This window comes from Anolis carolinensis, chromosome 1, assembly GCF_035594765.1.
Source record: "Anolis carolinensis isolate JA03-04 chromosome 1, rAnoCar3.1.pri, whole genome shotgun sequence".
NCBI lineage: Eukaryota > Metazoa > Chordata > Lepidosauria > Squamata > Dactyloidae > Anolis > Anolis carolinensis.
Window position 1 is genome coordinate 163261605 of NC_085841.1, and position 26081 is coordinate 163287685.

Genomic DNA, 26081 nt, shown 5'->3' on the forward strand with positions numbered 1-26081 from the left:
ACTGTATGCCTGGGTTCCATTCTCATTTCTTTCAGGACAGACTGTGTCTGCCAGGTCAAGCTGAAGGCCTGTGTTCAGATGCCTGCAGAAAGCCCACTGGGAAAGGCACCCTCCTTATTGCACTGAATGGCAACTCATGTCAAAAGCATTAGCCTTGGATACAGTGAAGTGCAGTGGTTTTGAATGGGATACCATGATTCTGGAGACCAGGACCTGAATCCCTCCTCAATGCCAGGCTCTGTCAGCCTCAGAGGAAAGAAAAACCTTGGGTCTCTTAATGAAATATAGAGAGTCATCTAGTTGGTAGTGTCATCCAGATCCAATCAAGCAGTTTGTCCAGTTTGCTGAGGACAGAGAGAGAGTGAGAGAGAGGTGCTGGCTAGCGTTCCTTGACTTGCCGTTATTATCCACAAGTGAGCAGTGAGGGGGCAAATAAATAACTACCTTATCACATTGAGAAATTTACCAGTCGTAGGACACTTCAGCCTCTTTTCAGTCATGGAGAGGAAATGAGCTCATCACATGAGTTAAACTTCTTCTGGCTGTCATACAAAGCCCTCTGTGGTTAAAAAGAGGCAGAACTGTCCTGAAAAGGAATTCCAGCAATCGACTTCATCACATTGAGAAATGTCCCCCTGGTAGGACACTTGGGCATCTTTTCAAGCATGGAGAAGCACAGAGCTCATCATGTAATCCAGGGTTGAAAAGAGGCAGAAATGTCCTGAAAGGAAGGAATTCTGAACACGAGCCGTGTTCAGATCTCCTACCTCTTATCATTATTTACTCCCATCTTTACAACTGAAAAACCGGTGCAATGGAAACCATCTCCGTTTCCCATCCTGTTTCATTGCCCAACCATCAGTAATGGTTTTAACATGGACTACTGTCTCTTGTATCCTATGGGCTTTGATGCAGAACTACAGGCTCCCATGGAAAGCATGGTTTTAACCTGGATCACTGTCTCTTGTATCCTATGGATTTTGATGCAGAACCATAGGATCCCATGGAAATCAATGGTTTTGAACTGTCAGTCTCCTTTAATGTAAGGGGCTTTGGGCAGATTGAGGAATCTCTTGGTTTTCAGATACTGATGTTTCTCCTGATTAAAAACAAAAAAAGTACTACTGACCTTGTGATGAATGTAAAGGATGAATGTATTGCCAGCTCTTAAGTTTCCAACTGTGTGATTGAGGGGCGGGGGGGACGACTCCAAATGTGACTGCTGAGGATAGAAGAGCGCGATTTTCTCCTCTTAAAGGGATGGTCACCCATGCTTCCCCTCTCTCAATGTGATGAAGTGGTAATAATTGGGTTGCTATGAGTTTTCTGGGCTGTATGACCATGTTCCAGAAGCATTCTCTCCTGATATTTTGCCCACATCTCTGGCAGGCATCCTCAGAGGTTGTGAGGTCTGTTGGAAGCTAGGAAAGGAAGGTTTATATATCGTGGAAAGTCCAGGGTGGGAGAAAGAACTCTTGTGTTGTCTAAGACTTTCATGGCCGGGATCACAGGGTTGTTGCATGTCTTTCGGGCTGTGTGGCTATGTTCCAGAAGTATTCTCTCCTGACGTTTTGCCCACATCTATGGCAGGCATCCTCAGAGGTTGTGAGGTATGGAGAAACTAGGCAAGGAAAGGAAAAAATATATATCTGTGGAGAGTCCATGGTGGCCAATTGCAACATTCACACTTGTCTGTTTGAGACAAGTGTGAATGTTGCAATTGGCCACCTTGATTAGCTTGAATGGCCTTGCAGCTATCATGTCAGAGTACACAGAGAAGCCGTTGAAATCCACAAGTATATGGGCAATTTCAACAGAAAGGAGGAAACCATGTAAATGAACAAAAACTGGCTACCACTATAAAAAAAACCTTCTAAAATCAGGACAGTAAATAAAGAAAGAGGGGAATTTCAGTCAGGAAACAACCAGGGCCAGCGAATACCTCCTAACAAAGGATTCCCCAGACAGGAAGCAGCCAGGCTTTGAAGCAGCGAGGCCATTCAATGCTAATCAAGACGGCCAATTGCACCCTTCCCACTTGCCTCAAACAGCCAAGAGTTTAATGTGTTGTCGAAGGCTTTCATGGCTGGGATCACAGGATTGTTGTATGTTTTCCAGGCTGTATGGCCATGTTCTAGAAATATTCTCTCCTGACGTCTCGCCCATATCTATGGCAGGCATCCTCAGAGGTTGTGAGGTATAGCCCGGAAAACATACAACAATCCAGCCAAGAGTTCTTTCTCCCACCCTGGACATTCCACAGATACATAAACCCCACTTGACTAGTTTTCCAACAGACCTCACAACCTCTGAGCATGCCTGCCATAGATGTGGGCGAAACGTCAGGAGAGACTGCATCAGGAACATGGCCATACAGCCCGGAAAACTCACAGCAACTCAGTGATTCCGGCCGTGAAAGCCTTCCCACAGGTGGTAAGAAGTTAGCCAAAGGGAATCAAAGACTGTTTGGGGGGGGGGGGGGAGATGATGAGGTCGTGTGTGGGAGAAGAGCCGCTGTGACGAGATGAGAAGTAAACCCTCGGGGGGGGGAGGGGGGAGCTGAAGAGCGCGAGTATATAAAGCCGGAGACAGGCGCGAGGGCGGCCAGGCTGAGAGGAACAAGAGGAGAGGAGAAGGAGGAAGCAGCAGTGCTGAAGGGAGAGAAAGCAGTGGGCGCTATTCCTCGACTTCCTCGGGACCTGTTGCTTGGGAACAGAAGTAGTAGTAGTAGACGAGTTTAAAGGGCTTTGGGTCCAAAGCCTGAGGGCTGTCTCTTTCGCACTTTTGTGGAGCCCACAGGCGCCGACGACAGTCCGCTCATGGGCTGAAGGAGGGCCGGCCTGGGAGCCGTTTGAAGCGCGCGCCCCGCTCAAAAGGGGATTGAGGAGAAGGAGGCGGCAAGAGGCGCGCGCGCCGTACTCTTGAACGTCTTCTTTCCCTGGAGGCAAAGGGAGCGCGAGGAGGAAGAGGCACGCGCGTGAGAGAGAGGAGGAGGAGCGCGCTCCCTGCTTCTTTCCTCGGAGGAGGCACGAGACTCCCCTCCACTCCCGAGGGGCGTCCCTTCTGGCGCCCCTTCTGACCCTATGAGGGCGCCTCGGGCTTGCCAAGGACGCCGCACCCGCAGCTCGCCCCTCCGCCCGCGGCTACGGCCCCGCTGCTGCTGCCGTCGGGCGGGCGCCCCCGTTGCCCTCTCTCCTCCTCCTCCTCCTCGGAAGCCCCCTCCCCGCCTCCCGAAGTGGCTTCTCCGGGCTGCAACAACTGCAGCAGCAGAGGCGGAGGGGAGGCTTGCTGCAGCGGCTCCCCCTCCACTTCTCCCTCTTCTTCGGACGGGCCGCTAGATCCAGACCCTGCTCGGCTAGACGTTGCGGGCGAGGTGGCTCCTCCTCCTCCGCCGCCTCCTCCTCCTCCTCCTCCGCGGAGCCCTAAAGCCGCCCGCTGCCGGAGGATGGTGCGCCTGGCGGCCGAGCTGCTGCTCCTCCTGGGGCTCCTCCTGCTCACGCTCCACATCACCGTCCTCCGCAGCAGCGCCGCCGAAGAGCAGGAGAAGGGGGCGGCGGCGGGGAATCGGAGCCAGCGCCTCCTCCAGCAGCAGCAGCAGCAGGTGAGGAGTGATTGACGCGCGTCGCGAGGGGGGCTCCAAGACCCGCCTCAGAGAGAGAAAGGGTGTGCGTGTGTGTGTTGCGAAGGGGCGGGGCCTATTATGATGCCAGCCCCTCCGAGGCTGAGAGAGCGGGCCTTACCCGAAGTCAGCCAGGGCCCTTCAAGACAGCCATATAACCCAGAAGATCAAGACAGAAAATCCCACAGTATGTGCTTTCAACTGGGTTATTTGAGTCCACACGGCCATATATCCCAGTTCAAGCCAAATTTTTATTTGTCATGTCAGAAGCGAGCCGAGGGTACAGTTGTAATGTATTTAAAATTACAAAGTTAAAAACTTGGCATTATACTAAATGTTCTTTGGCCAGTAGCCTGCCACTTGGAGTGCCTCTGGTGTTGCTATAAGAAGGTCCTCCCTTGTGCATGTGTCAGGGCTCAGACTGCATTGTAATAGGTGGTCCGTGGTTTGCTCTTCTCCACACTCGCATGTCACGGACTCCACTTTGTGGCCCCATTTCCTAAGGTTAGCTCTGCATCTCATGGTGCCAGAGCGCAGTCTGGTCAGCGCTTTCCAAGTCATTCAGTCTTCTGTGTGCCCAGGAGGGAGACTCTCATCCGGTCTCAGCCATGGATTGAGGTTCCAGGTTTTAGCCTGCCACTTTTGGACTCTCGCTTGCTGGGGTGTTTCTGCGAGTATCTCTGTAGATCTTAGAAAACTATTCCTTGATTTAAGGCATTGGCTTGCGGGCTTATATCTGAACAGAGGATGGGCCGGAGACATCACTGCCTTGGTCCTTTCATTTCTGGCTGCTACTTCTCAATGGATTTCAGGTGGTGCAATACTGGCTAAACAGCATAATTTCTCCAATGGTGTGGGGCGTAGACATCCTGAGATAATGCTCATTAAGAGCCACATCCACTGTTTTAATGTGGTGAAATGTATTTCACACTGGCATGCATATTCAACAGCAGAGTAGCAAAGTGCAAGGGCAGATGTCTTCACTGTGTCTGGTTGTGATCCCCAAGTTGTACCAGTCAGCTTTCGTACTATGTTATTTCTAGCGCCCACTTTTTTCTTGATAGTCAAGCAGTGCTTCTTATAACTCAGAGCACGGTCCAGGGTAACTCGCAGGTATTTTGGTGTGCTGCAATGCTCCAGTGGGATTCCTTCCCAGATAATCCTCAGATCTTGAGATGCTTGTCTGTTCTTAAGGTGAAAAGCACACATCTGTGTTTTAGATGGATTAAGAATCAGCCGGTTTTCCCTGTAATAGGCAATAAGAGCACCTAAAGCTTCAGAGAGCTTCTGCTCAACCATTTCAAAGCTCCCTGCTTGGATGGTGATGGTACATTTGTCAGCATAGCAGAAACTCACTGTCCCTTCTGGCAGTGGCTGATTTGTGTAAATGTTAAACATTAATGGAGCATTGCTCCATTAATGTCCAAAGCAGATAATGTGGGATTTTATTCAGCTGTGTGGAAGGGGTCCCAGTAGATTGGTTTGGGCAGGGATTTCCAAGCCCAACCCTCCAGCCACTGCACAGATTAAAGGAAACACGCCTTGCTATTCCTGAACAAGATCCTACACAGCAGGCATGGGCAGTTGTGGGAGTTGAAGACCAAGGGCCCTTCCACAACCATATAACCCAGAATATCAAGGGAGATCATCCACATCGTCTTTGAACTGGCTTATCTGAGTCCACACTGTCATATATTCCAGTCCAATGTGGATTCTAGAGAGCTGTGTGGAAAGAAGCCGAAAAACCCAGAGGACCAAAGTAATTGTCTAAGTGAATGTACCCAAAGGGTGCTCATCAATGCTTCTTCTTCATCCTGGAAAGAAGTAATGAGTGGAGTGCTGCAAGGTTCCGTCCTGGGCCCGGTTCTGTTCAACATCTTCATTAATGACTTAGATGAAGGGCTAGCAGGCATTATCATTAAGTTTGCAGATGAGACCAAATTTGGGATACTCCAGAAGACAGCCAATACTTCAGAAGGCAGCTACAAAATAAAGGCCATTGTTTCAGGTGCACAACTATTTTCACATACAGTGGAGTCTCGCTTATCCAACATAAATGGGCTGGCAGAACGTTGGAGAAGCAAAAATGTTGGATAATAAGGAAAAGCCTATTAAATGTCAAATTACGCTATGATTTTACAAATTGAGCACCAAAACATATTTTACAAGAAATTGACAGAAAAAGCAGTGCAATACACAGTAACATCATGTAGTAATTGCTGTATTTTCTAATTTAGCACCAAAACATCGCAATGTATTGAAAACATTGACTACAAAAACTTTGACTACTAAAATTGACTACAGATAAAGATAGAATTGCATAAAATGAACTTACAGTAACAACATTGTCAGAAGTTAAATCCGTAAAAATTCAGTCCTGTGAAGATATTTTAAAAATCTGTGATCCTTGCCTGCCTAGAAAAACAGCTGTGGATCCAGGTAGGAGGCAGACTGTATTGGATAATACAGAACATTGGATGAGCAAAGGTTGGATAAGCGAGACTCTACTGTATGTCCAAGTGTTACACCCCTAGGCAGCGAGAGCACTGAAAACCAACACAGAGACCAATAACAATATAATATCTTTATTGAAGCAAATAAAGTTCCAAAATGAAATAAGCAGCAAAGTAGAATAAGCAATTGACCTTTCAGAAAAGATCAAAATTAGTCCATTAGATGAAAGTCTTATGTCCAATATTAAAGTCCAAAGTCCAGAAACCGAAACACACTCAAACTCGGCTTGAGTATTGAGTGGGGGAAAAGAGCAAAATGGCATGAAAGAGTTCTCTGGAGTAAATGTCCGAAAGCAGGATTTCAGGGCAAAGCATGAACTAGATGTGCAGGAGCTGAAACGCAGTCCAAACTTGGGCAAGGAGGTAGACCAGCGCCCAGTGTACTCAAGAGTAAGCGCATCTTCAGGCCGCTTGGATTCCAAGAGCTAGAGACAATGATGCTTCTCAGTCAGAAGTAAAGTTGACACCACACAGGAAAGTTCCCAGCGCAATACTTTTATTGAAGTTCATAAGCTCCCCCAAACCAGGTGCCTGACTCCCTAAAACTTCCCAGGAGAACTGAGCTTGTCATGTCACCACGCCAAGTGTCTGACTCCCAAATTCTTCCCAAGATAACTGGGTTTAGCCATAGTCACCACGCTCCGCTAATCTGGCGCTTCTCCTCAAACTTTGTCTCTGCGATCTGTCTGTTTTCAAAAAGGCCCTACGATCAAACACTAAACCTTCAGGAGAATCTGGGAGAGCCAGCACTGTTTCAAGGGCATCCTTTATTGGCTCTGGCTCGGAGATGTCAACAGAAGGCATCTGGAAAGGAGTTGATTCTTGCTGACGTGGGAGAAAACCAAAGTCTTCTTCGTCCTGGACAGTAATGGCCACAGGGTCAGGGGCCAAAGGTGCCCTAGGCATCACACCAAGACTCAATCAAACAATGTATAATACAATAAAGCTACTGTATATAAAATTACTCTCAGGCAATGTATATAATATGTAAAATATAAACAAATTTCTTGTTTAGGTATGGGTTCCACCTCCAAGATACCTCATTATGTATGCGTTTTGGATAAAGGATACTCACACTGTGTTTTGGATAAAGGGTACTCTCTGTATTAGTAGATTGTAGCACTTTTTTGTGTTCTACAAAAGGATTTGGTGAGCTGCCTTGCATCATATTGGACTACTGATCCAGCACTGGTCTCCCAAAAACTCCAAAATATGGAACACTACTGGTCCCAAGCATTTCAGTTAAGGGATACTCAACCTATATTTACTTATATGCCACTCTATGATACCATCTAATAATTCAATGATATATAAACCAGTCCCTGTAGAGCAGGCATGGGCAGATTTCAGCCCTCTAGCTGTTTGGGTTTCCAACTATCAGAATTCCTGGCCATTGGAATAGCTAGGGCTACTGGAGTTGGAGGCCAAAAACAGCTGGAGGGCTGCAGGTTGTGCAGGTCTGCTTTAGAGCAACCTTTCTCAACATATTTTATTCTGAAGAAACTCTTGAATTATTTCCCCTGAATGAAAAATATTATAGTGAAAAAGTATATTATTTTTCTACCACTATCTCTAGCAGAACCCAGAGCTTTGGGATTAAATGGAATCCTGATATAGAGTTTCGAACAGGTTGGAAATGGAAATAGACTCCTTCTGTAGGTAAAACATATGCTCTGCCACTATGCTATGGAGTTTCCTCCTCCCCGCCCCCACCCCTCCATGCTTCTTCCAAAACAAGAAAATGACCCATTTTGATTACTCTTCATGTGGGAGATGAAATGACGGGGGAGCGAAGGAGCACAAACTCATCCCTATAGAACACATATATAGCTTTAGAGCAGGAGGAGGAACTCCAGCCTAGACAAAATGAGAGGGAAGGAAGATGTTTTCTTCTGCTCCTGTCAATTGAGACAAAAAATCTACACTGGAGTCTGGAAAACTACAGCCCGTGTGCTCTTTTGGTTTGAAACTCTGGACATACAAGGAATTGATATCCTGCCATGTAAGCTAGTACTGCACTTAGACGCCTCAGATCTTGCGTAAGGCCCTTGATTCTTGTACATATGTGAAGATCGTTGTACACCTGAAACAATGGCGTTTATTTTGTAGTTGTGTAGCACGGGTGCAAAAAGTGGAGCCGTGGGCCACTGGTGGCTACCGGGCCCCATTTGCCTCCAAGCCTCCACATACATCTAAAATGGACCAAAATTAACCACAGGTATTCACAAACTGGTAGCCATTACTTCTAGTAGTTGTGATTTCAGTTGTTTCCAAGAAAACTCACCCTTGAAATATCCAGTAGTCAAATTCTGGTCACTTCCAGGTATGATTTTGGGGCAAAATGTGGCCCATTCAGTCTATTGTAGTGCAGCTTTTGTTCAGCTAAGAGGCTTTCTCAGGAAGAGAGTTATCTGCAACCTGCAGAAGTGATAACTAATATTTCCAGTGACTGAGAAGAAGTAGAAATCCCTTGTGTTAGTGACTAGTGCTGCAAAGCTATTTTGGGAGAAATACCTGTTCTCCTAATCCAGTGGTTCTCAGCCTGGGGTCCTCAGATGTTTTGGCCTTCAACTCCCAGAAATCCTAACAATTGGTAAACTGGCTGGGATTTCTGGGAGTTGTAGGTCAAAACACCTGGGGACCCAGGTCCTAATCACTGTCCTAATCTATACACACATTTTGAGATTGAGAGTAGTACACCTTGGACTATCCTGATCACATATTATTTTGCCATTCTTATAGTGTATAAAGTATAATTTATAAAACTTTTTTTAAAAAACTAGCTGCATAGAGCATTATTCCATGTCCATACAGTATATGTATGTATAAGTGCATTATAGGGCAGCAAGTAAGCTTAACTCCAAACTAAATTGATTTTATCCCTCTTTCAAAATTAAGTGCTGTCTTCATTTGTTTTTCATTCTGGATAGGTGTGACTGAGTTTGTGCAGATGGGTTAGAGGAAGTACACATTTCTGCTGCAATGTTGCAGCCTCCAAGAAAGGCATTAAGCTCTGAGATTGTGCTGGAAGAATAGTAACTGCCTCCTAAACTGTAAAGGCACAGCAAATACAGTGTTTTCACAAAAATATATTTTAAAATTCATTCCATATGCATTTAGCATTGGCTTCTCCTGTAAGGATGGGGGTGAGCATGTGAAGCTCTACTTTATACAATTGTTCTTTGAAAAAGAACCATAGGTTTCATTCTTTCTTGACTGCAAGTACAGTGCAATCCCCTTATCCACAGATTCAATATCCACAGTTTTGGCATTCTGGCATACATACAATCAAAATATAGAATATACAATCAAAATATAGAATACCTAAAATCCATAGTTTCAGGTATCCACAGGAAATCTTAGAAGGTGTGCCCCAGAAATATGGAGATCTTGCTGTATAGTTTCAAGCAATGACTTCCAGCTCTGTCCATCAAGTGCTTTGGATTTCAGCTTCCAGCATCTCTGACTATGATTGAGAACATCTGGATGACAAAAGGTTGAGAACCACGGTCGGGGTTGTGGTGGTGGTATAGTTTTGCCTTCATTAATCTAGGAAATTAACAAAAATTAATGAGAAACTTCAGCTCTTGTGTAGAAGTCCTGTTCAGTACCCTAGTTTCCATGGACAGTGAAAAGCCATAGAGACCTCCTCTTCTGACTTGCTTGTACTCAAGTGTTGCCTTGCTTGCAAATAAATTACTTCTATAGCAACATAATTAGCTTAAAACTGATGAAAGGTTTTTTCTATCCAATAAAGTGCTTGATGTCTCAGTGATAGCACTTAAAGCAATAAGAGCAAGCGCCTAGTTGTTTCTTGTCAGTTGTTGTTGCATAACATCTTGGATATCTGTTTCAAAAATGTTTCCAGGATGGCTATAACATTTTTATGAATGACGCATTCTTTCTTTATGGGCTCCTGACATGACAGAGAATGATGTTCTGTGAAGTAGTCAAGTAAAGATATAGATGTGTTGTTGTTTTTTAATGAGGTGTGTGGTACCATTTAAATAACCCTGAATTTACTTTTCTTGACAAGGTAGTAACATAATGAGCAAAGCAGCTGGGCAAATGAAAATTCAAGGTGAAATGATTTCCTAAAGGAATTCTTTATATGCCCTACCATGTCGGGGGGTGGGGGATGAACTGTTTGCATTCCAACAAAAAAAAGGCAGGTTTCTTGTTTGACATCAGCTTATTCATTTATGCATAGACTCTTGAGCCCATGAAATCTTTACCAATTCACATAAAACTGTTAAATGGATTTTCTGCATTAAAGTGACCTTGTAGGGCTTAGTGGTCCGCTAGATCGTTTTGATCGTATTCTGTTTGTAGCAATATATACTTCCTGACTGAATTGATTTTGCAGCTCTGGATTTTGGGAGAACAAAAAATTGAAGACATTAAGGGCAAAGAGTATATCAGGTGTCACACTAAGCATTTAAACAGATGGAAACATAATTTACTTATTCTCTTGCCAAAAGTATAGGAACCTGCCCTAAATGTAACTTTCAAAATAGAATTAAATGGATGCTTTTGAGTCTGTCCCAAAACACACAGTGTTCTAATATTCCTAGAATGGCCTCTGGTTTCTCTTAAGTCCAATGTATTACCTATAATCTGGTTGTTTGGAATGTTTCTTTTTTAAAAAGGTGTATAGAAAAGGAAATCTATCTGATCCTCCAAACTAATAGTACTAATTAGCTGGCTAATGGCCATAGGGGTGGCTAAGGGTTTCACTGCTTTTCAAGTATATAATTTATGTAGTATGTTGGATTCCATGCCTGTAGTTTTTCTCAGGAGCTAAATGAAAGATGGCAGGTGTTCAGAAATACTGCATTTCTGTGTGTGTTTTGTACTTGTGCACTCACTTGGTGTTTATGAGGGATACTTGTTTGGATAAATAAACTACTTCCTAACCTGTGAAGCAATTTGTTTAGATAGTGAAGCAAGTCTTCCTTCTTAAACTTAAAAGCAATTATAATTATGTACAAAAAGTACTGCCAAAATATTCCTGTCACACTCAGAGTTCCAGTGATGGTTTCAGGATCTTGGCACATTAAAAATCTGCTTTGAATCTTCATCTGGGCAGTTGTTCTGCACTCTTTTTAAAAAGTCAGCTTGATGTCTTTCCAGCTTCGTTACCTTTTCTTGGATTTGTGGCTATTCCTTCCAAAGAAATACTGCCACCATAATGGTTTGGTTGGTTTATGTGCTATCTTTCTTAAAGAGGAATATTGACTGTAGTCCTAATAGCTTTTGATACACTTAAGAAAAAGTGAGGATGATACGTGCAGTGTAACTTTCGGGAAGTGGTTGCAGCCTTCAGTCGGCACGCATGGCATAGTATTCCTGTACAATCAGCCTTCCATTCACTGGGTTTAGGAGCAGGAAACCCACTGATAGAAAAAAAAACACACAAAGAAGGAGTTCTTTTTTAAAAATCCAATGTAACACCACTCTAGAAATTCTTAGAGAGAAGTTTTTATTCAGATTTGTGAATAATCAACTCCGCAAAAGTCAAAGCCACAAATGTGGAGTAATTACTATATTTTGAGGCAAAGCTTGCCAAAGGTGGGACACAGAAGGAGTGGGATCATACAAATCTCCTCCTAGCTGAGATCTGTCTAAAACATTTAATACTTGCACAAAACCTTGGAATCTAGTACTGTGGACCTATTCTGCGTTGTCAGTTGTAACGTAGGTATGGTATGGAGTGAGCCTAAGGTTCACTGATTCATATAGCATACACCATTTTCCCCATAGTTATCCAGTGGGAAAGAATCAATGTAGACACAATTGTTATCAGGCGGAGAAGGCTGCAGCAGCATCCAGAACAGGCCTGTAGCCGGGGTAGGGGTGGGGGTGGGGGTGGGGGGTTAGGGGTTCAACCCCACCCTCCCCGAAATTTTTCAGGTTAAAAAAAAACCTGGTTTACTCATGAATTTTAACTGGTTAACCAAATTCCCATGCTAAGTCTATGAGATGCAAAAAATTAGGAGTACCTCCAGGCACTATCTCAAGCAGATATTGACAGGTCTGTAGCCAGGGGAGGGGGAGGTGTTATGGGTTCAACCCCCCCCCCCAAATTTTCAAACCCCTCCCAAAAAATTTTCTGGCTACAGCCCTGATCCAGAGCATGCCTTTTGTGTGAAGGTTTCCTCAACACCTGGGATTCTTGGAAATCTGGCTTGCCCTATCACCTTTCAAAAACAAACCTGTAAAAACAAAACACAGTTGCCCTGCACATACGATTGTCCTAAGGTACTGTAAAATTAATGTAGTTTGATACCACTTTAATTACCATGGTTCATTGCTGTAGGGATCCTGAGATTTGTAGTTTAGACCGTGTAAAACTACAATTCCCATGATTCCATAGCATTGAGCCATAGCAATTAAAGTGGTGTCAACCTGCATTAATTCTGCAGAATAGATGCACCTGTAGTCAGGCTTCTTAGAGGATTTTTCTGGAGAGCAGAAATTTGAAAAATAGGCAAAAGGCATACTTCCTCTCTCACAGAGGACAGTTATGGCTGCTTCCTTTCTCCAGCACTGTTCCTCTACCATTTTCTTAAACTGGTGTTAGTTATATTAGCATAGTTACCTAACAAGATCTTGATTGAAGAGCATTGAGTTCTTGGTCTCCAGATTCTAGCATAATGTCCTACACTTAGATCCCTTCATGACTGTCAATGCAGGTGGGATGTGTTGATATCATCTCCAACCTCATGTTTGGATTTAATGTGTGTGCCAGTACTCCAATCAAATCTTTACAAGCATATCAAAGTCACCCAAGTGAGGAACAGAGAAAGGACCTATGCTAAGTCACAGTATGTTCTGGGAAAGGTTCCTCAGATTTTTTTTAGGGTTCTTACAAATATAATTTATACTACTTTGTAAAATGGTACTTCTTAATGATTATATATTTATAACACTGTTTAAATGTGTCATGAGAATCAGCTCTTTCCAGGTAATAAAATATTATTTGCTTATCTCTTGCTATTGGTAATAAGGCAAAGAGTTTTTACCAAGCCCGCATCATTGTTGAATATTGTTTGGCAACATTTTGGGAAAGGATGAATGTGTGTAAGTCATTTTGTTAGTCATTTAATATTATGTTTTGTCATAGTCATTTAAGCATATGGAAATCTGCTCGTAAGTACATCCCGTTCAACTCATGGAGGTGTACTCCCATGAGCATGCTCAAGATTGGGTCAACAGTTTCAAGAATCTCAGACAAGTATGAAATTTGCTTTATTGGGCAACTACCTAAAATGTGTAAGATTTGAATCTTAATTGGAAACATATTCATGTTGAGAGCAAATGTTAATTTGGATAATTAAACCAGATATTACTTTAAAGGTTAAAACGAGCATTTGGACTTGCGCCTAGGAATAGGCTACGAGATAGTCAAGATGAATTAGTGTCACTGAAATATATTCCAGCAAAGCAGAACTTATCACTGACTTTTTTCTTTACTTGCTATAGGATCTCTTATAAAAGTGAAGCTGTGATCTGATCTGGATAATTGTGTTCAATACTATGATTATCTGTTTGTTGGGAATGCATTAGTCTTTGCTCATTTGTTTTGCTTTTAGAAATCTGAACAGAAACCACAGCTTTCTTGATGATTAGCAGTATGAGTGAGACTTTATAATACCACCAAAACATAGCTTTACAAATGGTGAAGCCCTGCATTGAAAAAGTTCCCCATGGTTACATACCATAATCAGTAATAAGACATTTAAGAAGTTGTTGTGATTGAAGGCGTCCAGAATTAAATGAGTTGGCCTTGTTATACATCATCGCTGTTGCTACAAATTATGTTGCCCCCATGGCATCATAATCTCTGCTTAATAAAACTGTGAACACATGAACCATGTGGGCAGTGCCAGTGGCATTATCCCTTTTTCTTAGCCAATTCACATTTACATAATAAGGAATCATAAAGTTTGGACCCACGACCCATCTATATGCTTCTTGCATTCAACCTTTATCAAGGGAAACATGGATCCACATGCTGCTACAGAAACATATGCGTTCTTCTGAAACTCATGTGTGTTATATTACAGGCTAAGAAAAGAGGAGGATTTTTATTTTCCAAGTAATAATCTCCATAGTATTTAGACAACTGCAAGACATGTTCCAGCATTGCCTTTTTCCAGTGTTGGAAACACTGACAAGTCTTTTCTTTGTTAATACAAAACAGTTTATGGCTAACCATCCCTGTTTACATTTACTTTGGAGATTTTGTTTTTGCCTTTAGACAAAGTTGAATGGATTTTTCATGTTTTAAATCTTCCTTGTCAGAACAAAGGCATTCTTCCTTCTTTCACATCTTGTTTTTGTATTGTGACATTTTAAAGATGTTTACAATTGCTTTCTGAATATGTTGACTGATAGAGTCAGCTAATAGTTGGTTAGACTATGCCATATTTGGCCTCTTCCAGACTGCTCAATAGTTCAGGATAGAGTTTTTCAGGGTATCACATCTTATAATACAGATTGAATATCCCTTATTTGAAATGCTTGAAATGAGTAATTTTTGTATTTTATTTTTCACATTTTGACATCTTTGCATATACTGTATAGATCTGGTCTAAGCACAAACTCCTTTATATTTCTTTTACACCTGATATATATAGCCTGATTTTGGACACATTTACAATGACCGTTTAGGTTAGTTTCTAATTGTCATAGAAGAAAGTGGTTTCAGTGTGCAGAGGATTAGATTGATAATCCTGGAACTGGTTTGAGGCCTGGATGGTAATTACACAAACCACAGAGTCTAGCCTCAAACCAGTTTTTTTTTTCAACTCACGTAGGATTTTGAGTATTTGCGTGATGATTCACATTCTGCAGAATCACTTTTGCCAAGCAATGTGCTTTACAGTAGAGCATACATTAGAGCACATTATGACTCTAGGAGTATTCTCCAGTTTTGCTTATTTTGATTTAAAGAGCTTAAAGTTCACTGTAACATGCTTTGGTTGCAAGTGTTGTATAGCTGCTGTACTTAGATGCAGTGTGGATGAGCTCTTAGTACCCATCTACCAGTAAGAGACCCAAGATGGTTTGCAACAAATTAAAACAAGGTACAGCTAAAACATACAGTAGAGTCTCACTTATCCAAGCTAAACAGGCCGGCAGAAGCTTGGATAAGCGAATATCTTGGATAATAAGGAGGGATTAAGGAAATGCCTATTAAACATCAAATTAGGTTATGATTTTACAAATTAAGCACCAAAACATCATGTTATACAACAAATTTGACAGAAAAAGTAGTTCAATACATAGTAATGTTATGTTGTAATTACTGTATTTACGAATTTAGCATCAAAATTTCACGATATATTGAAAACATTGACTACAAAAATGGCTTGGATTATCCAGAAGCTTGGATAAGTGAGGCTTGGATAAGTGAGACTCTACTGTATCTGTTACAACATTAAAATAAAAAAAGTTAATTCCATTGTCAAAGGCTTTCACGCCCAGAATCACTGGGTTGCTGTGAGTTTTTCAGGCTGTATAGAAATGTTCCAGAAGCATTCTGGAGACATTCCAGAAGAGAGAATGCTTCTGGAACATGGCCATACAGTCCAGTAAACTCACAGCAACTGCATATATCACTAAATTAAAACATAATAAAATGTGTTTCGTTGTTTCTGGCTTCATCCACACTGACCATTTAACGCAATTCACTGTTAGCTTCTAACTGCAGTGACTAGACAACACACTCCCACAAAACAGCAAGAAAGAAAGTCCTTAATGTGCATCAGTGCTCTCTAGTTTGTGTCTTTACCGTCCAGATCTCAAACTGATACCAGGATTTTCTATATAATTATTTGTACAGAAAAACCACTGTCTTCAGTACCAGTTTGAAACTGTATTAAATAGTCAGTGTAGATGAGGCCTCTGTCTTTTGCCAGCAATGCTAAACTAAATTAGTAAAACAGTCAGATCACATGCCTTGTAAGAGCACCTATTACAAGCATTTTTTGTAGATAGTATTGCTTGATTTCTTATTAAAATTTCTCCAGTGGTTGTCCAGTGTGATTATTTTAGTGCACAAATGACTAAGCTGAAACATCAAAATAAGAAAGTGTTTTTGTACGAGTCATGTATCCCTGTTGGAGCTTGGGTTGTTTGTTTGTTTTTCAAGTCTGTCTAGATGGGCAGTTTAACCTTAAGTAAACTAGGACAGCAAATCCCTGCCGAACTTTGACCTAGTTCAAGTAGGGGGCATCTGAAAATTGGAAAACCATGTTTGTGCTGTTGCCTTTAGTACAACAGCTGATTCACTGAAAGGTCTCACCCCATGGCCAGGAATTGCTGCTTGATTTTGTTCCTTTTGTCTCTCACTTTTGGAATTGAGGGGAGGACTTTTTAAGCCAATTATCAGGTGATACATTAGTCACAAGAAGCAGGTTAATGCTCTTCGTAGCATTAAAAAAACAATCCAAGGCTCTATTTTAATCCCAGAGGAGTCGGACTGTATGGAGCCTATATGTATGTAAAAATGTAAATGTAAAGGCAGACACATTGGGATGAACTTCACAGAGAAGTCTTGACCACTATAATGTTTTAGTTTAGCCGAATCCTAGCAAAGTGTGAAACTTTAAACTGTGAAACACAGATTTTCTTGTTGTTTGAGGCTAAGGATGAAATTCTGTTAAATCTTTTTCACTCAGTTATTTATTCACTCTATAATTTCTGCCTTGCTTTCTTTTTTAAATAGACAAATACAGAAGAGAAAAGGGTTAAGAATAATGTATAAGGAGGACCACCAGATTCATAATTTTATCTGTTGACACTACCTGTATGTAGGGGGTGGGGACAAAGATTATGTCCTCTGTCTCTACTACATGGGCAGTCCAATTGCCCCTTCCATTGCCAATTTATTCATGGACGATTTGGAAATGAAATTGGTTTTGAACCCCACACGGAATCCTGTTTATAGCCACGATTAAATACTTCAGGTACATTGATGACATGTTTATCATCATAAATAATCAATAATCTATACATGATCTATTGATATGGGCTAACACTATCCACTATCCAAAATTCACTGGACACATTGACCCAAATAGCATTCCGTTCTTAGATGTCTTGGTTACTAAACTTAATAATAGACTTGTGGTCAACAATTACCGTGAACCTACAGATCGAAATTCAGCTCTTCATTATCCCAGTTTCCATTCGCCATTCTTAAAAAATAATTTATCTTATTCTCAAATATTGAGACTCAGACGCAATTGCACACTGCAACAAGATTTTGAACACAACCTAACATTGATTAAAAATAAATTTTTATCCAAGGATTATCCAGGACATATTGTTGATAATGCAATCATCAAGGCATTCAGAGTTCATGCACCACCCTGTTGACAGACAAATCTGTGTTCACTGACAACAGATTGGTCTGGCCCTTGACATTAACTAATTTTTCCAGATAGGTCATTAAAACATTGAAAAAAATACTGGCAACTCATAAGTGATATACCAGGTTGTAAAAAAAAAAAAAACCATGGTGGCACATAAAAGAACACAGAATTTGAGAGACATATTGGTACACTCAGATATTGACCATGATTCTCAAATCATGAGAATTGGTCCTAATTTAGTAGGAAAGTTTCCTTGTCACTACTGTACCATATGTCCGCAATTTACTCAAACTAAGGTGTTTCAGAATCCTCATACTAAGATTGTTCATCAACAGCAACATTTTGCCACGTGCACCACCAAAGGCATCATTTATGTCATTACTTGTCCCTGTTCCTTGATGTATGTCGGCCAGACCAGTAGGCAAATTAAACTCTGCGTAATAGAACACAAAAGTAAAATCAGGAATCAGGCCACTGACTCAAGCCTGTATAAACATTTCAATGTCAAGAACCATAGTCCTGAGTCATTTTAGGGTCCTAGCCTTAGAGGTAGTTACTTCCCCTTCAAAAATAGATTTATGCACTAAACTACAACAACAAGAAACCTTCTGGATTTTTACCCTCAACACTGTCCATCCTAAGAGTCTCAATGATTCTATTTCATTTCAATGTTTTCTGTGATCCTGTGTATGCCTTTTGTTAAGTTCAAATAGGTTTTTTATGAGAAACTTTTTACAGATGGCTGGGACATGGCCACATCTATATCCATACCAGGCCCCTTTACATTTCTCTTTATATAAGTAGGTTCTACCTGCTTCTCCTGTGCTTGCCTAAGTAATCAAACTAGTAGCAGAGCACCCTTGTAGGAGAGTTTATGTGAGTATGCTTGCTCCTGTCTTTAATGCTTTTACTATACGTGGTAATTTTTATCCTGTACAAGTGTTTCTAGCACTCATATGTATTCCCTGTAGGTCCACTCCGTCATTGATACTTATTCATTGAATTGATTTACTCCAAGAACTTGCTACAGTGAAAAATTGGCTATTCTAGGTTTTTGGTACCTTCACAAACGACCACCTGAGGAAGACTCTACACAGTCAAAACCGGTTGTGGATGGCTATAAACTTTGGATTTGTTTAACAACTTTGGATTTAAAAAGGATTTTCAAACTTGGACATATAGGTTTGGATGTATAATCTGTGATTTACAAAGTCCTCCATGTGGAACATGAACGCTGTATGTCATTGGACTCAAAAACCTTGAGTACAACAGTTGTGCTTTCTGTGAGTATGTGTATTTGTAACACATTGATTATATTCTTTTTGATTCTGCTTTAGGAATTCTTGCCTTTCCTATATAAGGATGATTTTGGTTTAGAGACGTGTATTTTGAAGCATTTAGTATATTTTGAACCTCTACAATCCTTGTCTGCACATTGAATGTTCTATGACTATAGCATATATATAAAAAACTGTCTTATAATTTATACTATTGGATTATATTTCTGTTTGTAGTGGCCTCTTGCCTTTCTACTACAGTTGATACATAAAGGAGAAACAACTTTAAACATTACCTTAATTGACCTTCTACTGATGACATAATTGTGTTATTTATCAAAAGCTACAGTTTTGATTTACCAAAGAGATTAAAACAATGCTTTCTTAACACAGCAGATAAATATATCTGGGCTGTTACAGAGTAGCTTCATCCCACTTCCTAATAAAATCTATGTTCATGGTACCCAACATGCTGGTTTAATTATTCTGGCACCTGAGGCCGAAAATCCTACAAGTATCTCTATCCCTGTATAACAGATTTTAAAAAATATTATGTTGGAAAAAAGTAATCACTATTAGTTTATTGCTGCAAAAACAACAAAGAATCTACTGGCACTTCAGACACTAATAAGCATATTTGGACTCCATATGAAACAGGCCAGGGTCCCTAAAGGCTTATACCAAGTAAAACATTAGTTCTTTATTCTTGGTGATAATAGACAATTAAAGCTTTGTGACAATAAAATAAATACTGTAAGTAGTAATTTTTCTGGTTTTAAATGATGCCACAAATTAGCTGCCTTGAGCTGCTGTCTTACTTTGCTTGATGATAGAGTTGCCCCCCCCCCCCAACATATATGCCATACCATGTCCTCATTCAATTTGTGAAGAGCTTCCTAACACAGGTTAGCATCCTTTATCTTGAATTCAGAAATACATGGGTTGCTTTAATAGTGACACCTTAGCTTTCTAATGGTTTGATGTATTCAAATCTGTTAAAAGTAGTGTATACAATTACTTTCAGGCTATTTGTACAGCTGTATATGAAACATAAATGAAAGCCTTTCACAATACAACAAATTTTTTGTTTAGATTTGGGTCCCCTCTGTAGGATATCTCATTATATAAATACAAATACCAAAATCTGAAAAACGTTCAAAATTTTTCCATCAGCAACCATTTGTATAAAGGTATTCAACATGTATCACAAAGTAGAGATTCAACACAAAAGAGTTGGAGGGTTTTTTTTTTTTTTGCTGGACAATTCAGTATTTTGTCAACAGTTACCATATAGACTCATATAGAAGTTGACTTCATATATTAAAGTTGGGGGCAGGTTTGGAGGCCAAAACTATGGATTTTAATTAGTTGAGGGTCATAACCTGTGGACTGGTTGAGGGCTGTTCCACAGAAAAGGAAAAGAACCAATGCTGCCTCAAGGAACCTTCTGCTCCCATCTGCCACCACAATTTTTCTGCTCAGGCATCCAAAAAAGGCCAGAAGCTATAGAACAGTGGTTTCCAACCTTGGTCCTCCAGGTGTTTTGGACTTTAACTCCCACAATTCCTCATAACTGGTAAACTGGCTGGGATTTCTAGGAGTTGAAAGCCAAAACAACTGGGAGACCAGAGGTTGGGAACCACTGCTATAGAGGGAGTTAGTGCTTCTTTTAAATTCTCCCGGGATGCACTAAGCTCTTGCCTTTCACCAAACTACTCAGATATGGAGATAGTTCGTTCTCTCTCTCTATCTCTCTCTCTCTTGGAAAAGGTTTCAGGTGCAAGGCTGACATTCACCTGTGGATAAAACCAAGATTTCTTGGGGTGATTTTTGGACGGAAATATCCAGACTTTGAATACTGTGTCCAATTCTGGGCACTGCAACTTAAGGGAGATGTTGACAAGCTGGAATGTGTCCAGTGACTAAAATGATCAAGGGTCCGAAGAACCTTTGAGGAGCGGCTTAAAGAGCTGGACATACTTAGCCTACAGAAGAGAAGGCTGAGAGGAGACATGATAGCCATGTACAAATATGTGAAGGGAAGTCATAGGGAGGAGGGAGCAAGCTTGTTTTCTGCTGCCCTGCAGACTAGGACGTGGAACAATGGCTTCAAATTCCACCTGAACATTAGGAAGAACTTCCTAAACTGTGAGAGCTGTTCAGCAGTGGAACTCTCTCCCCTGGAGTGTAGTGGAGGCTTTGGAGGTTTTTAAGCAGAGGCTGGATAGCCATCTGTCACGGGTGCTTTGAATGTGATTTTCCTGCTTCTTGGCAGGGGGTTGGCCTGGATAGCCCATGAGGTCTCTTCCAACTCTATGATTCTATGACTCATGCATGCATATATAGGGTATGTGTCTAGAATATTGTTCTTACTATTAGTTATTATTCAAGAACATTATGAATTGAAATGATAGTTGTCATATGGGTGCTCATATTCAGCCTGCACAGTAATATAGCAAAAAAAATCCCACCTCACCATTGTTCATTTAATATAAAATGATTTTTAACTTTATTTCTGAGACTGTCCATTCTAAGGCCCTCTGATTCTCAAACCAGATTAAGAATAATGGGCCTCAGTTGTGTAGATACTCAATTCTTGGCAATAAAATATCTTGTTCATGCCTTCTCCAAATCTAAAATAAGTCAGAATTCAAAAATTGATTTACAAGATGGTTAGTCCTCTTGGTATATCCCCAGAAGCAGAAAGGTGGGAGTTTTCTCAACACCTTGGCAGGGGAAAGTACTATGGTGTATTCCCATTGCTTTCATCCTTATCCTTCATTATGAAAGTGAGGCAGGAGGAGTAGACTTTATAAAGCGAAGCTTGCCACGTGGTATGTCCAAATTCTCAGCACAGTCCGGCAGGTCTAAGACACTTCATTGTCTGGGAAGGGAGTGTCCCAGAAAATCATGGGCCGCTGCAACAGAGGCAGCCTTATCATAAGGTTTGACTGCAAGGCAGGACGCCCACAAAACCATGCATTTGTGGCCTGCTTGATTATAGAGAGATCTGTATTTGCAAGGCTTTTAGGGTTGTGAAGACTTGGGGGCCTCCAAGTGAGAAGCACAGTTCTCTACCTTTCCTGCACACTGCCTGAGGCAAGCAACTCCCTCTGTCTAAAATACAAGAGGCAGCCAAGATCGGAGACATACACAATGTAGGAAAAAAAGCATGCTGTATATGAACCTGGGGAAAGTAGGAGGAGGAATAAAGAGAAACAGATGCAGAGAGCTTGTGAATATATGAGGTTTCTCTACACGGAGTAACTGCTGTCTGCTCTTTGACTGCAGCAGCAATCAAAGGCCTTAAGCAGATGTCCTTTCCTTAAGATCTTATAATTGAAAATGTCAGAAACAAACCAGACCCTGTCCTTATAAAGAGCTAGATTTCTTCGTAACTATCAAACTCTAACTCCAATAGACGAATAGCTCAAATTCTCAGGGATTCCACTTGATATAAGTTGTCTGTTCCTGGTTTAACTTTTCCAATTTTGGCTACCCAATTATTATTAAAGGCAACAAATCTGTTTCCAGCTAAACTTATTCTGGTGTGACTCTTACATCATAACAGTAGGATTTTTCTATCAATCAACTTGACTTGCAGCTTGAGGACTTTTAAAATTCAAGAACTTCCCAGTGCCTACAAAGAATGCATTTATCTTCGTATGTACCTAGTCCTTTGCTATTAATAATAAGAATAATAGTAATAATTGTATTTCTTACCCATATCTCCTCGTGGCTTGAGATGGGCTACAGCATAATTAAAACACATAAACATTGTAAAAATTGTATTAAAAGAAGATGGGTGGAAAGGGGAAGAACTGGGTTAGTTTGTGGATTAGATATATGTCAGGCACTCTGAAGGCTTGTTAACAGAGACATGAGTAAAAATATTTTGAGTATTAAATGCATATATCACATATTTTATACATGATAGGGAGCATACTTAACATCTAACACGAAGCCTGGTATAGGTATAATACTGGTTTTCTGTGAATATTGAATCATCAGTTAGTTGTCATCCTCAAAAATGCGTATTTTATCCTATTTACTTTCTCTTTCTTCAACCTGATTTCCTTTTTGCTCCTGTCTTCTCAAGCTTCACTAAGATTTAGTATTGCATCTATTCAAAGGTAACCACAGTTAACAGTAGCAATAACTTGACATCAAGTGAAACCATTGTTTGGCATGATATGAATACATCTTGCTTCCCAGGAGTGTGAGTTTCTCCCATCTGGCCAAGAGGAGACATTAGGAAGCTTACACATGCTTTTCTTAAAACTCATCTTAAGGTCAAATTTGAACCTTCAGGGATTATAGTTTTAGCACCTCTATGTAGTTTTAAGAAGCCAGCTTCAAAAATAATAGTTTGATGTTAACGTGAAAACCTCAAGCTTCTCAGCTTCTCCTGCAACATAAATTTCCATTATGTCTGTGAAAGGGGCCAGGCCCATTGGACAAAAATCAATTCTAACCAATAGTGGATCTTAAAGATCCATACCCAGACCTAATTCAAAATTTGACCTACCTCTAGTTGGACTGCAGCATTTGAAACACAGGTAGGGATCTCCAACAGTTGTGCAGGAAGGGCTTTGAAAGGGTTAACATTTTCATAAGTTCATGCCTGTGCCCCATATAGAAGCTGAAGAATAACTCTTGCTACAAATATCTGGAATGAATAGTCCTCCTTTCCCATAGAAGAGCCTAGTGATTAGTTTAGTATTCCTCTGGGCATTTACTGTGGTGTTTTTAATTTGAGTATCCCATGTGCTCCTTGCTCAGATATTTAAAAAGGAGAATGCCCAGATATTTAAAAAACATAACTTGCTCAATGGGTTGATCACCAGTCTGCCGATTGAATAGCACGTCCTGCAGGGGACAATCTGGCTTTTCAGCCCCTAGCAGTTGTCCATTCCTAGTATATGCCATGCCAGTTTCCAGGACACAGAAAGAAATGATACTACCTACACTTCGTTGAGGTCACTTTTATGTTTTCCATTTAGATGTTGGATGGCATTAATGTAGAGTTTGAAAAATAATGTGTGTTTTTGGGCAGGGATGGGCAGTTGTTGCACTCCAGATATAACCCCCATTATAATAAAAGGTTAAAAAAAACCCTAATATTTGTTGAAGTTTTTAAGTTACTATGGTTATTTTTGATGTACTGTGGCATACATTACTTTTACTCCTAAATAGCCATCTCTTCCCCCTCCATGGGTGATGGTGATCAACAATCAAGGGATTATAAGTGTGCTGTAAATACAGTGTGCTACCTGTCTTCATATTGTGGATGTAGTTTTAGAACTGTGGGGAAATAAAGGTGATCCTGTCTGAAAATTCCTTTGTGCAATCTACATTATCACTGGAACATAGACTTCCCCTTTTAGTGATGTTTTTAGGCAGTACTTAGGTATATAATCACCTAAAGTTGTTGTGTGATCTAGATAAATTGCTCTGCCAGAATTTAAAGATCTAAATTCTCCTCTTGGGAGGGGTAAGCCCCCATTGGAGGATGTGATTACTCCAGATGTTTTCCCTTTGGTTGCTAGTAGATTTCCATGAAGCCAGTTTTTCCTCTTGTAAATATATCGAGTACTGATCCTTATGGCTTGCCAAAAGGGTTATATTGTCCTTTTAAAAAAGGAGATGGGGAAAAATTCATCCAACCAAAAGCATAATGGACTTGTTAGTTTTCAGGATCTGTATTCAAGTATATCTTCTTTATATGTATTCTATAAACTGAGCAATTGGGAGATCAAAATTGTTTTGTATTTAAAGAAAGTTATTTAGGAAATGTAGAAGTACAATGGATTGGATTTTTAAGTTATATTATTTTGAGGTATATCAAGGCTCCAAATAAATTAATGAGGCTGGTGACTACAGCATTATTATTATTTTTCATTTACTTTTGATTTTCTGGATGTGGACCATTTAGGGTATGCAATTAACGTTATTGACAGTTGTAGCTTATTTCATTGTTACAGTAAGATAATACAATGCAAGTCAAATTCAGTAATATAGATATCAAATGAAAGCAGGTAACATTATTTTCAGGGTTGTGCCCCCACAAACTCTTTTTAATTTTTTTTAATAATGATGTCATTAAAATGATATTGTCTCCTTTTTTTACCCCTCTCCTAGAAAATGTATATACAGTATATTTATTTAAACCTTATGACTTGGTTTTGATTTCCCTTAGTAAATGAAGTTTTAGGAGTATGTTAGTCACCTTGGCACTTCTTTAGCAAAGACAAACCATTATCTGTTAATTATTTTAACTTAAAAATTGTAGTATTTCAAATCTGTTACTTTTAATCTAACATTTCTTTTAAAAGTTTTAGTCAAAACCCACACATTATGTGGAACTTAAATCTCAGGTGAAAGAACTAAGGCCTCTTTAGAGACTTTCCAAAATAAGTGGGAAATATTGTTGGGCATCCTCCTGGCACACTATTTGCCTTTCTTATTGAATACTTAAGATTGCAGTCTAGTTCAAAAAGTATCTGTCTGCTGTCCATCAGGTTTCAGCAGAACAAGTAATCTCTGTTTTATTAAGCAATGATCGCTTGGACAACTGAAGTTTGAATTCTGAGCATAGCCTGCCACCTTTGACTGGGAAATGTGATCTCCCCATGGAAACTTTGTCTTCTGGATTTCATTCTGTGGCTGTCAGAAACTATCCTTGTTCAGGCTTCAAAAGAGAATAGATAGGGAATCTAAAATGGCAGACAAAGAGCAGCACTGAAGATGTATGAATTACACATACACGCACATAAACATGCCTCTCTTTTTTGTCCCTGATTCTTCCAGACTCCTCTGATCAAAAAAAGAGGGAGAATTACCAGTATTGGAATCACCTAAGACAAGCAATTGATCCCAGCACTCAGGGATTTCATTGAGCGAAAGTCTCCAGCAATGAAATATTTGGGGAAGTGTTTGGAGTATCTGGGTGTTCCACTTTCAAAATAGCTTTCCACATTATATGCGGACTTGTCCTCTGTATGTATTGTTATACATCATTATTCAGTATCTTAACCCTCACAGGTATCACAGTAGAATTTGCATGTGATGGCCGTCATCCCTTTCTTAGTCCCCCAGTGACCTGGTTTGTTATGAGTTTATCATAGCAGGCAAACTTTCCTAAAACCTAACTTGGTCTTTACTGCCAAACCTTTCTTGCCATACCAAGTGGTGCCCTCAGTGTTTCCTTGATGAAGTTGAGCAAGTGTTGCGACTGCTTGGCAGAATCCTTCCTCCTTTCACAATAGTTCTGCAGCAGACTCAGAAG

The 26081-nt window shown here is 40.6% G+C and overlaps 1 protein-coding gene across 1 annotated transcript in view; it reads left to right on the forward strand.

Moving 5' to 3' along the window:
- Window positions 1–2600: 2600 nt before the first annotated feature.
- ism1 (isthmin 1) overlaps window positions 2601–26081 on the forward strand; it is a 50174-nt gene continuing 26693 nt past the window's right edge. Inside the window, exon 1 of the mRNA XM_008115112.3 lies at window positions 2601–3601. Within this exon, the coding sequence (XP_008113319.1) occupies window positions 3446–3601 (156 nt within the window). The 5' untranslated portion in view covers window positions 2601–3445. The remainder of the gene's footprint in view (window positions 3602–26081) is intronic.